This window comes from Hippocampus comes, unplaced genomic scaffold, assembly GCF_001891065.2.
Source record: "Hippocampus comes isolate QL1 unplaced genomic scaffold, H_comes_QL1_v1.1 scaffold1, whole genome shotgun sequence".
NCBI classification, from domain to species: Eukaryota; Metazoa; Chordata; class Actinopteri; order Syngnathiformes; family Syngnathidae; genus Hippocampus; species Hippocampus comes.
In genome coordinates this window covers 29,222-43,719 of record NW_017805010.1, presented here as the reverse complement: position 1 = coordinate 43,719, position 14,498 = coordinate 29,222, and the positions used below count along the sequence as shown (strand labels likewise).

The 14,498-nt window shown below is 43.0% G+C and overlaps 2 protein-coding genes across 2 annotated transcripts; both read right to left on the bottom strand.

The window, feature by feature from the left end:
* Positions 1 to 1,117: 1,117 nt before the first annotated feature.
* LOC109511807 (keratin, type I cytoskeletal 18-like) lies at positions 1,118 to 3,667 on the bottom strand. Its single transcript, XM_019863140.1, has 7 exons — positions 3,240 to 3,667; positions 2,560 to 2,642; positions 2,267 to 2,423; positions 1,940 to 2,104; positions 1,735 to 1,860; positions 1,422 to 1,645; positions 1,118 to 1,292 (listed from the first exon to the last, which is right to left on the bottom strand). Exons 1-7 carry the CDS (start codon positions 3,585 to 3,587, stop codon positions 1,166 to 1,168), a joined length of 1,230 nt encoding a protein of 409 aa, XP_019718699.1. The 5' UTR covers positions 3,588 to 3,667; the 3' UTR covers positions 1,118 to 1,165.
* A 1,440-nt stretch (positions 3,668 to 5,107) lies between these two features.
* Positions 5,108 to 10,084, bottom strand: LOC109511806 (keratin, type I cytoskeletal 18-like). Its single transcript, XM_019863139.1, has 7 exons — positions 9,600 to 10,084; positions 7,606 to 7,688; positions 7,130 to 7,286; positions 6,432 to 6,596; positions 6,229 to 6,354; positions 5,788 to 6,008; positions 5,108 to 5,692 (listed from the first exon to the last, which is right to left on the bottom strand). Exons 1-7 carry the CDS (start codon positions 9,999 to 10,001, stop codon positions 5,578 to 5,580), a joined length of 1,269 nt encoding a protein of 422 aa, XP_019718698.1. The 5' UTR covers positions 10,002 to 10,084; the 3' UTR covers positions 5,108 to 5,577.
* Between the last annotated feature and the right edge of the window lie 4,414 nt (positions 10,085 to 14,498).

Below are 14,498 nucleotides of genomic sequence, written 5' to 3'. Positions count from 1 at the left end.
TTGTCATACTGGCGGGCAACAATGTGGTCGACTGTTTCGCACGTTCGCCTGACAGTGCAGAGGTCATGGGTTCATGTCTGGCTCCGGCTTCCCTGTGTGCAGTTTGTATGTTGTCCCCGTCCGTGCCTGGGTGGGTTATCTCCGGGTACTCTGGTTTCCTCCCACATTCCAAATGCATGCATGGCAGGATCACTGAACACTCTATAATTGTCCTGAGATGTGATTGTGAGGGCGAGTGATTGTTGGTCTATGTGTGTGCCCTGCGACTGGCTGGCAACCGGTTCAGGGTATACCCCGCCCACTGCCCGACGACAGCACGTATGGGCTGGAGCACACCCACATTCCTTGTGAGGCTAAAATATTTGAGATAATGAATGGATGGATGTCATCTTTGCCACTTTGGCTTATTATCAGTGACACCCAACAGAAAAGTTGTGCCCCATTTTGATTTCTGTTCTTGTTTTGTTCTTCTTTTGGACCATATTTTTACGTCCAATTATTAAACAAACAGTTTCAATTCAAAGGTTCCATGATACAATGTCCTGTGTCAACGATATAGGGCAGGTCTTTCCTCAAAACTCGTGAAGATGATTTTGGTTCCATTTAATTTGGGGAATAATGGTATCAATGCTAAAAGAAATGAGTGCTTGAATTTCATTTGGTCTGGTTTACTCTCAAGATGGTTTGCAGGCTGCAACAAACGCCCAAAGTCTCTTGCTCTGCAACACAATTTTACATCCAGTTCCAAATCTTTTTGTCAAATAGCAGGCAGGACTAACATGAAGATAGATAAACATGGGTTGCTTGCACAAGGCATGGGAATATGGCCTTCTGCCCGGTATGGGACACTTCTGAAATGCTACGGGTCAGAGTGTACATTTTTCAGGAGCAGAAAGAATTTCCTACAGTCAATGCAGAGCTGGGAGAATGCTGGCAGGAAACCAGACAGGAAGCCTCTGTGGCTGTTTTCTGTCGCTTCATGGGGATGAGTCCATATTAGTCAGAGGATGTAAAGGCGACTGAGAGATTTGACTGTGAGGACCCTTGTATCACCATCCTAAAGTTTTTTCATTCCTTTTATTCTCCCCCCCCCCCCAAAAAAAAACATTCACGTGCATGATAGTGCATCCCAGCATGGCTTTATTTCTGTTTATTCTTTCAGTTTCTACACATCCGCCAACACACCGGTCTTGACGTCCTTACTCTCTGACACCACTTTGCCATCCACTAGAGTCTGAGTCACGGTCACCACTTTGGTCTCGACCTTCTTCTTGCTAACGGCTTCCTCAAGTCTGGAAAAATGAAGAACAACAACGATTCTTTTAGCTGTCAACGAAGCATGCAAAACTGGTCTTGGTTTGGCTTTCATTCTTCACTACAATGACGCTTTGGAAGTTCTTGTCATAGTCGCTCCAACTCACTTTATTTCTTTCCCTCCGTCCAGCAGCCTCCTGTACTCGGCAATCTCAGCCTCTAGTTTGACCTTGATGTTGAGGAGGAGCTCGTATTCGCTTCGATTGTGCTGGATTTCAGTGTGGAGCTGAGTGAGCTCTTCCTGCAGCCTCAGAATGATCCCATTGTAGTTTTCCACTTCCATATTGTAGCGCATTTCAGTGTCCTGGAGTGTTGCCTTCAGGGTCTCTAACTGGTTGAAAAGAAGTTGGGTTTTATTTGATTGATCATTGGATTATGTATAATGCCACATTCTTCATTATAAGTCGAGACAAAAGTTACCAGGCTCAGTGTCGACTGCCCCTCGATCTCCAACGTCTGATATTTCCTCCTGGTTTCACTGAGCAACTTTGTGGTTTCTTTCAGGGCCGTTGTCTGCTCAGTCACTTGGACCTGCACCTCTGTGATCTGTGCACAAAATCGAAGATCGAGACTTCCGAGCGATCGCGCTCAACAAAATGTGTCTCAAACGAATCACTCGAGGTACCTGGGATTCGTGCCATGCTTTGAGCTCCTCTGCATTCTTCTTGATGATCTTCTCGTACTGAGATCTCATCTCCTCCATGACCCTGGCTAGGTCCTGGCCTTTGGGGGCATCGACATCCACTTGGACTGCGACGTGAGTGATCTTGGCACGCAATTCAGCAACGTCCTGTCAGAGGGGAAATAAACAGGGAGTGATTTCCCGAGCACAGGCTACCCTGTGCAGTAAGTCAAACAAACACATCTCATGGTACACTTTTAGATGATGTTTATGTTTGTTTGGTTGAATGTTTGGGTGAACTGAGATGCTCCGCTGGTGGCGCTCCCTCACAGTGTCTCGGGTCTTCTTGAGGGTGATTAACTCTTCCTTCCGCGATTCAATGTCGCTCTCCAAGTGCAGACGGATCACATTGGTGTCATCCAGAATCTTTCGAAGTCTTGCAATATCAGCCTCCACTGCCTGACGCATAGATAGCTCGTACTCCATCCTAGACAGACAGAGAGAGAGAGAGAGAGAGAGAGAGAGAGAGAGAGAGAGAGAGAGAGAGAGAGAGAGAGAGAGATTTAAGATTGCTTTCTAGCTTTTTGATTGGATCCCAAAGCTTACAAAAATGATACACTCACTTGATCCTAAAGTCATCTGAGGCCAAGTGGACGTTGTCAATGGCGATCGCAATCCGCATGTTGCCCTTAATCTTGTCAAAGATCTGAAAACAAAGAGATGATTGATTCATTCATTTCAATGTGATGAAGTTGATGAAATGTGATGAGGATTGCATACATTGATGGATATAAAGATGATGATTTTCACCGTGATCAATTAAGCAGGTGAAAATACAACTTTGGTTAGTATATCAGCTCCACGCAAAGCTAAAGAACTGGATTTCGAGGTAGAGATTTGTGAAATTATAGACACAGGGGGAAAGTGATACACACATTATTATGCGGCATTTGTGACATATTGTCCCCGGAAAGCTGTGTTTTTACAGCGCAAAGTTTATTATAGTTCGAGCTACAGCTAAACATGTCAAAATGAGAACGCACGTCTGAATTAGCTTGTCTGCATCGTGATGAATTTTGTTTTTGATGTTTGCTTATTCTGCTATCTGTGCATCACGTTTCACTGAATGATCTACTTCCTCGACCAAGTCTCACATTATTATCAAGTATCTGGGTCAGGGCAGAGGCTGGAACCTGCACCCAGTTTATGAAGACTCCAGACCGGTCACAAGTAAGCGATTGCGAATGGCGCATTGGGAAATGAACCAATGCAAGTTGCATGTTAACGATGTTCATTGTCTCACCTTTGCTCGCAGATCCGCAATGATCGCATGATATTTGCTGTACTCCTTCCACTCCAGAGGGCCTCGTTTCTCGGTGGTCTCTCTGATTTTGAGCTCCAGCTTGCTGTTGGCCTTCTCCAGGCTCCTCACAGTCTCCATGTAGCTGGCCAGGCGGTCGTTCAGCTGCTGCAGGGCAAACTTTTCGTTCCCGATGGCCATGGTTCCAGAATTGAACCTGTGGGGCTGGTAGTCTGCAAGGTACCCGCTGAAGTCCATGCTGCCAGCTCTGGAAATGGTACGGCTTGAGATTTTACGGCTATTTGGCACCACACACGAAAAAGCGTTTCGTTTGACAATTTTGGCCTCCATGGTCAATTGGTGACTGAGCAGAAACGTCCGGGGCAGAAATGTTTGGCCGTTGAGAGTTAAGCCGTAGGAGAATGCTGGAGTCTTATATATTATCGTGGAAGGCAGAATTCCCTCCTGCCACTCCTCTCCTATCTATATTACATTTTCACCTTTAACCATTTTGTGCAGACTTTGTCCGAGCAAGACCCGAGGTGATGCCAGGACATGAAGGTGTGCCGACATTTTCACACTGGTTGTGTTCACTCCCGAAACTGTATATATGAAATCCAAGATTACGATAGCAGTTAAATGGATGCTCTAAGTTTCATAATTACATGGTCAAACCCTTATCGACACCTGCACAATCTAATCTAATGATGTCCAATACAAACTCTGCAGGGTAGTCATTAAAAATAGGATGATAAAGCTCAGTTTCATTATGAATCTCATTTTTATCAAGCGGTGACTTTCAAACTCTTTGGATTTTATTTTCTTCTTTGAAGTCCATTCTGCGAGTGACTTCTGACCAGTCCAAAGTGTACCCCACCTGTCGCTCAAAGGTCAGCAGGACTCATCTGTGTGACCACTGTGCATTAAAAATATATACATATTCAAAGAAAACATTGTTTTAGATTTCATGTCCCAGACCGTCATGGAGTATTATTGCTGTTGTTGCTGTTTCAAGCCCCTTTGTGAAAAGCCCAAATATGGTATCCACATTCATCAGCCATTTGTGTCATCGATCGGATTTACAAAATTCATTTTTGAAATTATATGATTGACTGGAAATTTAATTTTAAACGATAGCTATTGAAGATCAGAAGTCCGATGCAAAATGCACAGAGCATTATATTGCCAGAGAGAGTAACCCAAGAGTTCATGACGTGTGCCACACAAAGATAAGGAGTAAAATTATTATCTCTCAAGTTAATTTGTAATGCTGTGAGGATCAACTTTATAATCAAAATGATATTGGTGCATCATGTTTCACTTGTCTTTTGTGTTAATTTACAGACCCTGTAAAGTGAATTCAGAGATTTGTTTCTCAAAACAAGATATGTTTGAAGATAATTGCTGGCAAAGTGTGGGAAATGCGTGACTAAATTGTCTGGAGGTCGGACCCTGTTCCTGTAACGGCTCCAGCACTGCCCCTGGTGTTATTCTGTGAGGGGGCAGGTTAGACCCCACATTGATAATTTTGTGGACCAGTTTAAGGAAGCAAATTTTAAAATAGGATGTGGTGTTTGTCGACTGTCCGTCTTTGGGCGTCGTGTTGTTCACTCGAACTCACTTTTTGACAGCCAGCGTGGGATGGGATTCCAGATCAATGTCAATAGATGTGTCAATGAGTTTGAAATTTGTGTTTCTGTTGAAGTGCCCGGCAATTAATTGGATAATAACTCGCGGCGTCGTGTGACGATCGCCCAAAGTTCGCTGGGATATGCTTCGAGTTTCCCCCAACCCTAGAGAGGGTAACTGAAAATTGATGGGATATTTATTGAATATGCAGTTCTATTCATTGCTTCACAAAGACACACAAATCCCTGGAATGAACTTTATTGATATGTCTGAAACCTCACAGCACGACAGACAGACAGACAGACTCGACCGGACAGAAATACAAACCGAGGGTGTCACAAAAGTGATGATTTGTTCTAAAAACGGTCCTTTGATATTACTTTGTTTCCAAACATCCCTAAGCTGGCCTCGTAGCGTGAGTCGACATCTGCAGGCCAGCATACAAACACATAAATTGCAGAACGTCTACGATGAAATAAATAACAGATGATTTTGTTTTCTCCTGGTCCAGTTTTCGATTCAGTCAGCCTGTGTGTGGGCGGGGGTTATACTAAAAAAGAGTCAAGCTAGTCACTGAAGTCGTTTTAGTCTAAAGGTTAGTTACTGTTTAACTAAGGTGCCACGAGCCAATTGGAACAAAAGATCAGCGTTGGCCAAATTGAGTTTATTGTTATTATTGCTGCTGTGAATATTTGATGGCTGCATCTGGCGTTCAGAGGTTCTTGGTCTCTGTGCTGGAGGACACCACCTTGCCATCCACCAAGGTCTGTGTCACTGTCATGACCTTGGTCTTCACCGATTTCTGCTCTTCCAGAGCGTCCTGGAGCCTGAAGTGGAAAAAAGAGGAAAATATTAAAAATCCCAAGCCCAACCACTCAGTTCCCCAAAAACAGCTTTTTTGTTGTCTGAGTAGTGTACACACTTGAAATCGCCACCATCCAGCAGCCGTCTGTAAGTGGCAATCTCAGCCTCGAGCTTCATCTTCATGTTGAGCAGGGTTTCGTAGTCTTGGGTCTGCAACTGAATGCTGTTACGAAGCTGTGTGAGTTCGGCCTCCAGGCCCAGGATGATACTGTTGAGCGACTCGATCTCCATGTTGTAACGCATCTCCGTGTCTCTCAGCGTGCCTTCCAGGGATGCTTTCTGCAAAAGTGTAACGGATACGAAGCGAAGGGGTTAACGCACGAAAAACAGGAGAGCCAGCTGGCCGATGACAACACCATAGCGACGGGTCAGCCGTGTGTAAAGCTTATGCTAACAAAGTCCATGTGCGGGTGCTGAGTTGGGCATTTCATGCAGCTGAGATAAGCGTTGTGCTCAGGTCAGTGAAGTATGTCAGTTAAGTCAGTTAAGTGCTTCTCACCAAACTCCTCTGGGACTCCAGCTCAATCTCCAGGGTTTGAAGGTGTCTGCGTAGGTCATTCAACTCTGTCTGGGAAGTCTTCAGGGCCTCTGTGTTCACAGTGACCTGGGTCTGCACTTCTGTCATCTGAGACATCAACATTCGTATATAAGGAACCTCAACCAAAGACGGCGGGCTTAGCCGAAAATTTTCCGCTAATCTACCTGAGATTCATGCCATGCTTTGAGTTCATCTTGGTTCTTCTGTGCCATCTTCTCATACTTAGCCCTTATCTCTGCCATGATCTGAGCGAGGTCTTGACCTTTAGGAGCGTCAACGTCTACGTGGACTCCCGACTGGGCGATCTGGTTACGGAGCAATAGAACTTCCTGGAGAAAGAAGCAGCAGGACAGAAGATGGTGTCTTTCAAATATTACCTTGTTGAGGTCAGTAAATAGGAAACGGGTACATGTATAGCAACACTTTCTCAAGCTACCGAATGTATTGACAAATATGGATGGTATTGCTATATATTAGATTTGACAGAAAACAACTTCCAGATTTCCTTTACAAAACATTGTCACTGAAAAATTCTAAGCATTATTTTCCAGAGCCTCCTGCAATCTCTGAAAATGTGTGCAAGGCTATGTCCACACGAGTAATATTCCTTTCCGTTTTGACTTGCATGATTTCTGACTATGCCAAAAATAACTTTGGCCTTATTAAAACACATTGCGAGGTTCTCAGGTTAACAGGTGGTGTGAAAAGGCTTTCGACTCTTTGGTCATTTTAGCTAATCAGAAATCAGAAGGAAGTTATTCCGTGAAGAGCATAATTAGCAAAATGGGTAGCTAAAAATATCGATTTGTACGGACGGGTCTGTAGCATACCTCCAAGAAAAATTGTTTGCACTTTTACTCACGTTGTCGTGGTTCTTCTTCAGGTGGATCAGCTCCTCCTTTAGGGTTTCGATCTCGCTCTCAAGGTTCATGCGGCTCATGTTGGTGTCATCAATCACCTTCCTCAGACCAACAATATCGGCCTCCACGGATTGGCGGATAGCCATCTCAGACTCGAATCTAATCATAACACATTGATTATGTGTGAAAGACTGATAAAACTGATCAAATTCAGATATTTATTTACTTTGCTGACCTGAAAACTCTTTTGCCTGATAGTAATTGCTGAACATTTAGCATTTAGCGTATTTGGTAACATCCGCTAGCTAGCTGTTTCCAATACTGTTTAATTTAGGATGCAAATGCAATGATGATTTGTCATCGCGTGACAATTATTATCATGACAGCGATGTATTCATCCTTGGAGCCAGTCAGCAGTCAAGCATGTTTTGCCTGCAGCTGTTGGGCTTCAGGTTGACAGCAAACAATCGCGTCTTACTTCACTCTGAAGTCGTCGGCCGCCAGGCGAGCGTTGTCAATGCTGAGGACCAGGCGGGCATTGTCCATGGTGGCGTCGAACACCTGCGACAGGTTGACAAAAGAAGAATGCCATTTAAATTGAAACTCGATGACAAGGCGTGGAACAAAAAAGCTTTCTGTTGACATTCATGCTAAAGGGCTTTCAAAGACAAAAGGGATGGTGACTGCCTTGAAGCAGTATATATTTTGGCTAATACATATTAGCTGATGGGATGACAAAAAGAACAAGCAAACGCGGTTAGCAATGTAGCTTTTCTTAAATACAAAACATTAATCGAATGGCCAACCGCTTTTTAACGTTTCGCCCACACGTTAACATTTTGGATGTTGAATTTAATGAATGCAGTTGTCGTTTTGCTTTACTGCGGTCACACCAAGAAAGGTTCATCTCAAAAGTTAAGTGGGGCTGGATGCTAGCTATGGTGTCCTACGAAAATTCTTGCTAACGTATTCCAAGATATATAATGGGATTTCCCAAAATAAGCAGATAAAAAATGTAGCACATGATAGTTTTTTTAAATGGAAACAACCCCCTGATGTACTCTATTTATTTATTTTTTTAATTATGCACCATTAAATTAAAGTATCTTGTTTCAAGAGGTTTTTCGCATTAGCATGTGCTTGTGTCTAAAGACCCTCATCTGAGGGTTTTTATCAAAATATACACTTTCCTGCTAAATAACCATTATTTTATTGAATTTTTTTATTTTCCCAATGGAAAAGTGACACGTTAGAGTGACTGACTTTATATGTACAGTCTAACAGACACGGAGTTGGCACTGTTTACTTTTGGAAAGATTACAGTTGATAAATGAGGGGGACATCTGGGTGAAAAAGTCCAAGAGCCAATGAGAAATTGCCACAGAGTCAACTGCCGTCAGGCCTGCCGACAAACAGGATATTTAAGCCAACAGGATGGGGGCACGTGATTTGCATAAGGAAGGTGGCATTAGAGGTCAGGGCGGTGTGTGTTTGTGTGTTGAAGTTCGTGCGTGTGTTTTTGCAATGGGCTGTTGACTTTAGTGCAGTGTGGTTGTTGCTGACATGAGAGTTTGTGCTTTCTTAGATGGGGGTGGAAGAAACCATTGAAATAATTGTTGCATTCAACCAACCCAAAAAATTGAGGCTGTTTGGAATATATTTTGAAGAGCTGAATTGTCTGAATAGTAAATTAAATACAACCATTTAATTATAATTCTCATGGCTCCCCCTCGGGCAATAGTTTGGGATAATGTCAAGACCTTAGGGAAAAAAATAACCTTTGAATGGATTAAACGTAATATTTTTACAACCCTGACCCCATCATATTTGTTTGTTTACTGCCTGTACAGTATATACAATAATTAAGTTGCTATTGTTTTCCATCCCAATTTAATTTTCCACAGTGAGGCGTTTAATAAAAAACAACTGGAATGCTGGAAAACTAAAGTACCTGAATGTATCTCAATGTTCATGACTCCTGTCCTGAGAACCTTTTTAAAGTTGGATGCTGACAAAATTTTTGATGAATGTCACAAAGAACTTTCTGACCACAATGCAATGAATGAAAATAAGCAATTTAAAAAAAAAACATCTGGCTGCTCATTTTGATGCCTGGGCCTTTTTATTTTGTTTATCTTTGTTTTCCGGCCTCTGTGACCTATCATGATCCTTCTCCATTCTATTTCCGGTCCAGCCCCCGGTTCCTGGTCCACAGAGGCACAGTAGCGGGGGGAGGGAGGCCTGTAAGTCTTTGCCATGGACCCACAGGAGGCCAGTCTACTCTGTCTGATGGGTAATTCAATGCTGATGATTAACACCGACCGCTTTCAGGTTTCACACTAAAGCACACTCACGATTCTTCTCACTCTGGCTTTCATTCATTCATTTCACCTTTGACCTGGCAGTCCCCATCCTACTCGCCACATGGTTTTAGCTTAAATGACAAAGTACATTGGCCAAATTCATCCTCACCTTCCTCCTCAGGTCATCCAGGATGGCCTGGTACTTGCTGTAGTCTCTGAAGTCCGGTCCGCTCTTGGATAAGGCCTCCTTGATCTTAATCTCCAGCTTCTGGTTGGCCTGCTCCAGGTTTCTGACCGTTTCCAGGTAGTTGGCCAAGCGGTCGTTGAGGTTCTGCATGGCAAACTTCTCATTGCCGGTGATGCTGCTCCCGCTGCCGCTCACCTGGACGCTGCTGGAGAAGCCTCCTCCTGAAACTTGGCCCATTCCCGCTCCCAGCCCACTGCGCACACTGGATGAGATGCTGACACGGTTCCCCCCAGCGCCACCATGGATGGTGGGGGCCCTGTAGACAGAGCCTTTGCCAGAGGACGAGGTGCGCAGGGAGTATGTGGTTTGCTGGGAGGTTTGCATCGTTGCTGGAGAAACTCAAGAGAGTGAGGCACAGGCTGGGCTGGCTGGAATGGGAACTCACAAACACAAGGCAGTAAGAGAGGGGAAGCCGCTAAACTATATAAACCTTTTGGGCCCTCGGGGTCCGCCCCTCAGACCACTCCCCCTCACCCTCCGTTACCTCCTCCTTTTCCACAGGCCTAAACCGCAGACATGCTTTTAGCTTGACTTTTTTCCTTACAGTATTGCCAGTAGTGACATATAAATAAGCAATAAAGCAGCGTCAGCTCTTGTCTTTTGAAATGTTTTTTTTTAAAACAGATGTGAGATGAATAACATTTTGAATTACAATTATATCGCAGAGAGATATTCACCACAGATCCATTCATTAATTGCCAGTATTGACATATAAATAAGCAATAAAGCAGCGTCAGCTCTTGTCTTTTGAAACGTTTTTTTTTTTTAAACAGATGTGAGATGAATAACATTTTGAATTAGAATTATATTGTCAAAACCAAGTCAATTACAAACATCAGAATGTCTGAAGAATAAATTTCAATAGCAAAAAGTATATATTCCATGACAAGCTTATTCTCGTAAGTGCCCTTTTTTTCTAAAAACTGTTTTTTACAGTCTATATTTCTTGTATTAGAATTATATTGTCAAAACCAAGTCAATTACAAACATCAGAATGTCTCAACAATAAATTTCAATAGCAAAAAGTATATAGTCCATGACAAGGTTATTCTCGTAAGTGCACTTTTTTTATAAAAACTGTTTTTACAGTATATATTTCTTGTTTTTTTTCAATGCAGCGCAAACACGCCGCTGTGTTGTTGTCAGTCTTGATGACACATGACATTCTTCGCTGTTATGCGATGGAGAAACACTCATTACTCAAGTTGTTTCTCGATTCCATTTAGTCAGCCGGGTGACATAGTGTAAGTTCACGCCACACCCGGCAAAAAGGAGGATTGTCAGTTACGATTATGTCAGGAAGTCAAGGCGTGTGTTCCATTGAACTCCTAATCATCAATGACGTTAGTAAAAATGATCAAGATTCTCATGAAACAGTTTGGTGGATTTTAATGGGTCAGAAGTAATGCTAGACATTTTAGTACACACTTTCAACATTGACATATATCCTTAAAAGTCCGAAACCGCTTATCCTCACAAAGGTCGCGGGCATGTCGGCGCCTATCCCAGCTGTCATCGGGCAGGTTTCACGATTGGCCAAGTCATGAAATGTTACCTGACCGTTCTAGCAGCAACCACACCCAGGAAGAGAATTTTTTCCTCAGCTTGGAAAGGCCATTTTGTGATGGGCCACATTGATACCCTTTTATTCCAAGGAGTATGATCGTCATAAATTTGGTGTATTTCCATTTGGTGTTGGTGAATGTAGATCATTGCAAAGTATTGGCAGTGACCAGGTGACGGTGACTCGCATTTCATCCCATTAGTGTCGACCAAATACATCTGAAGTCATATAACATCTATAGTGTGTGAAACAAGTGGAGGGGGCTCTCCGCTTTTCCACCAGCCGATTTAACCACAAACAGCAACCAGACAGACAATTCCTTTAGACTTCCGACAGGCAGGCGAGGCTCCTGTGGGTTTGACACCAGAAAACCAGATTTTTAATCAAATGAATCTCCCACCATGACTCTAAAATACATTTGACCAAAATGAGAGAGCTGCTCAAGAATACAACATCTCGTCATCTGAGAATTCTTAGGCGTGTCCACTCTTGATGGGTTTGGTTTGATAAGAATTCTGACTCTTTGGTGTGTTTTGTCTGGTTGAAGTGATCTCATAAGTCTGCGATTAAGTTTGAACACAACTGCCAATCCAAAAACTGGGCTAATGTTAAAATGACAGCAAAAACCCATCCCTTTTCGAAACTGCTTGAGCCCATCCCAGCTGACACTGGGCGAGAGGTGGAGTACGCCCTCGATTGGTTGCCAGCCAAAGCAGTAATGTATCGGAAAATAATCGCCAATTCAAATCAGGAGAGAGGAACTGCCACCATCAAAAGGACCAACGTGCAAAAACAAGAAGCGGAGCTTTGAAAGGCATCTTTTTATCAAGTACTACATCATACACACTGTGTGTTGTTGCGACTGTAACTGCATAGTTTTTACTGAGGAAATACTTTTGTGAATCAGGCTGAAACGTGATTCAAAACTGGATCGCTCCAAAGGAAATCACAAGGGCTGACACAGAGCCTGACTTGCTGTGACGTCAACAGTCACGGAGCTTTTCCGAGCAATTCCAGATAACCATTTGGCATTCTTTGAACTGCAGCAAGCACATTTTCAAGAGGCACCGGTGTTATCATGCTACTGTTGCTCTCTTTGATTGCGCTAGTGTGTGTTTGCCAGCCAGTGGAGCTCTCAAATGCTGGGTAGATTTGAAGACTGCATTAAACAGGGTTTCTGGTGTGAAAATATAAACGACAGTTAGCATAGGCTCCGGATCAACTGTATGCCTAATGACAGGGCAGTCGAACTCATTTTAGTCGCGGCCAATTTGGAGTTACGCCTTCCCTCGGATGGCCGTTATGACAGTGAAACCACAAAATTATTATTTGTACATAACAAATAAATAAATTGCTAGTTTTGAAATCAGTCAAGTCGATTAAAATAGTTTGTTCAATTATTGTTCAAGTGAGGGTAAACAGGGTAACAAAATTATTGCAAAATCTCAACGTCATTTATCATATTATTATTACATATATGACAATTTGACATTTTGGTACAAATCTTCGCAAGTTGACACATGTGATTTGCTTTCGCGGGCCACATAAATTGACCTGGCGGGCCGGATCTGGCCCCCGGGCCCTGAGTTTGACACATGTGCCGAATGAGGATAAACGCTATAAGAAATAGATGAACATGTTGTTGTGGATGTCTTGCAAAATCTCAACGTCATTTTTTACATATATGACAATTTGACATTTTGGTACAAATCTTCGCAAGTTGACACGTGATTTGCTTTCGCGGGCCACATAAATTGACCTGGCGGGCCGGATCTGGTCCCCGGGCCTTGAGTTTGACACATGTGCCTAATGAGGATAAACGCTATAATAAATAGATGAACATGTTGTTGTGGATGTAAAAGGAGTCTTATTAGTCATAATGTCGCTTTCATGTCATTTAGCATGATGAGATATCCTGACCTCTTTTGCGCATTGTTCCCTCCAAGCAGGATGCAGGTCGTGATTGTCCCCCTCCCATAGAGGATATGGACAAACAAAGAAACAATTGCACAGTCTCCTTAGTAGGCACATCAGGACAATAACTTCTGAGTTGGCGTAAAAACATTCCAGACGTCCCTCCTGCAGGTTTTTTAACACATGGACATTCCGTTCACAAGACCACTAAAAATATGCTCGGAACTATGTCGTCCCCCCACCGCAACCCCTGCAGCCGCAATCATATAAAAAAGGTAAGAATTGAATCGATTGCTGACAAACTCTCTTCCGTCCGTCCGGCCAGCATGTTGATGAGCCTCACTTTGAGGTTTTGTTGTATTTTCGTCAAGGTACACCTGGCAGGATATTTGAGGGTTAGAAAATACACGCATTGCAGTAAAAAGTCAAACAAAAGGGATTCACATTAAGCACAGGTTTAGAATGAGGCCGACGCACCAGCAAAACCTTGCTAAGTTTGCATGCATGTTTGAACAAAGATAATAATCAAAGTGCAGTCACTGGAAAAAGACAAATAGGTATTCTTTACATAAATCCATCCTGGAACTTTTCCCCCCCGAAAGGTTTTAGCTGCAGACAGAACCATCACTGAGCAAACAAGACACTTATCGTCAGCTGAGTCGCGGTTTTGGTATGTCTGATAGTAGTGATCATCAGTCACTGTTTGGTCTTCATCTGAAGGTGGCCACACCCAAAAGAGAAAACAGACGCTCAGGTGCAGCGATAAGACAAAGCAGGAGAAGGCATCCTGTTTCAAACTCACAGGAGCCTCGGTTTAAGATAAAATAGGGACGCTATTTGGGCTTGCGGTGCCTTGACTTTCTGAAATGAAATTTAGGTGCTTTCAGAGTGCAAAAGTGACATCGGGTCAAGATTTTACACTGAATTTATGGTGAATGGTTAGCATTGTGTGATTGCTATAATTTCTGTGTTACCAGCATGAAATTGTATCACATTTCTGCCAACAGCATGCTCTGATTCGCGGCAGTGGTCCTTTTCGTGTGTTTTTAGGAGCTCGGGTTGGATTGTGCTTATTCAAAGTCAGAAATTTGACTCTTGCAATTAAAAGGATACACACCAATGTCAGAAAGTTTCACTTAATTCATATCATTTTTTCACCTCATTAACTTTTGTACATTTTTCACTGAGATAGGAAGAAAAGATGGATTAAATACATCCGTTATCTTGTCTTGGCATCAACTGAATGTAACAAACTGGTAAAAATGTTTCGTCTTGGACAGTTGTGCTTCATATTGAACTAGCTAGCTGCTGCTAATCTTGTAAACAACTTCTAATTTCTCTCA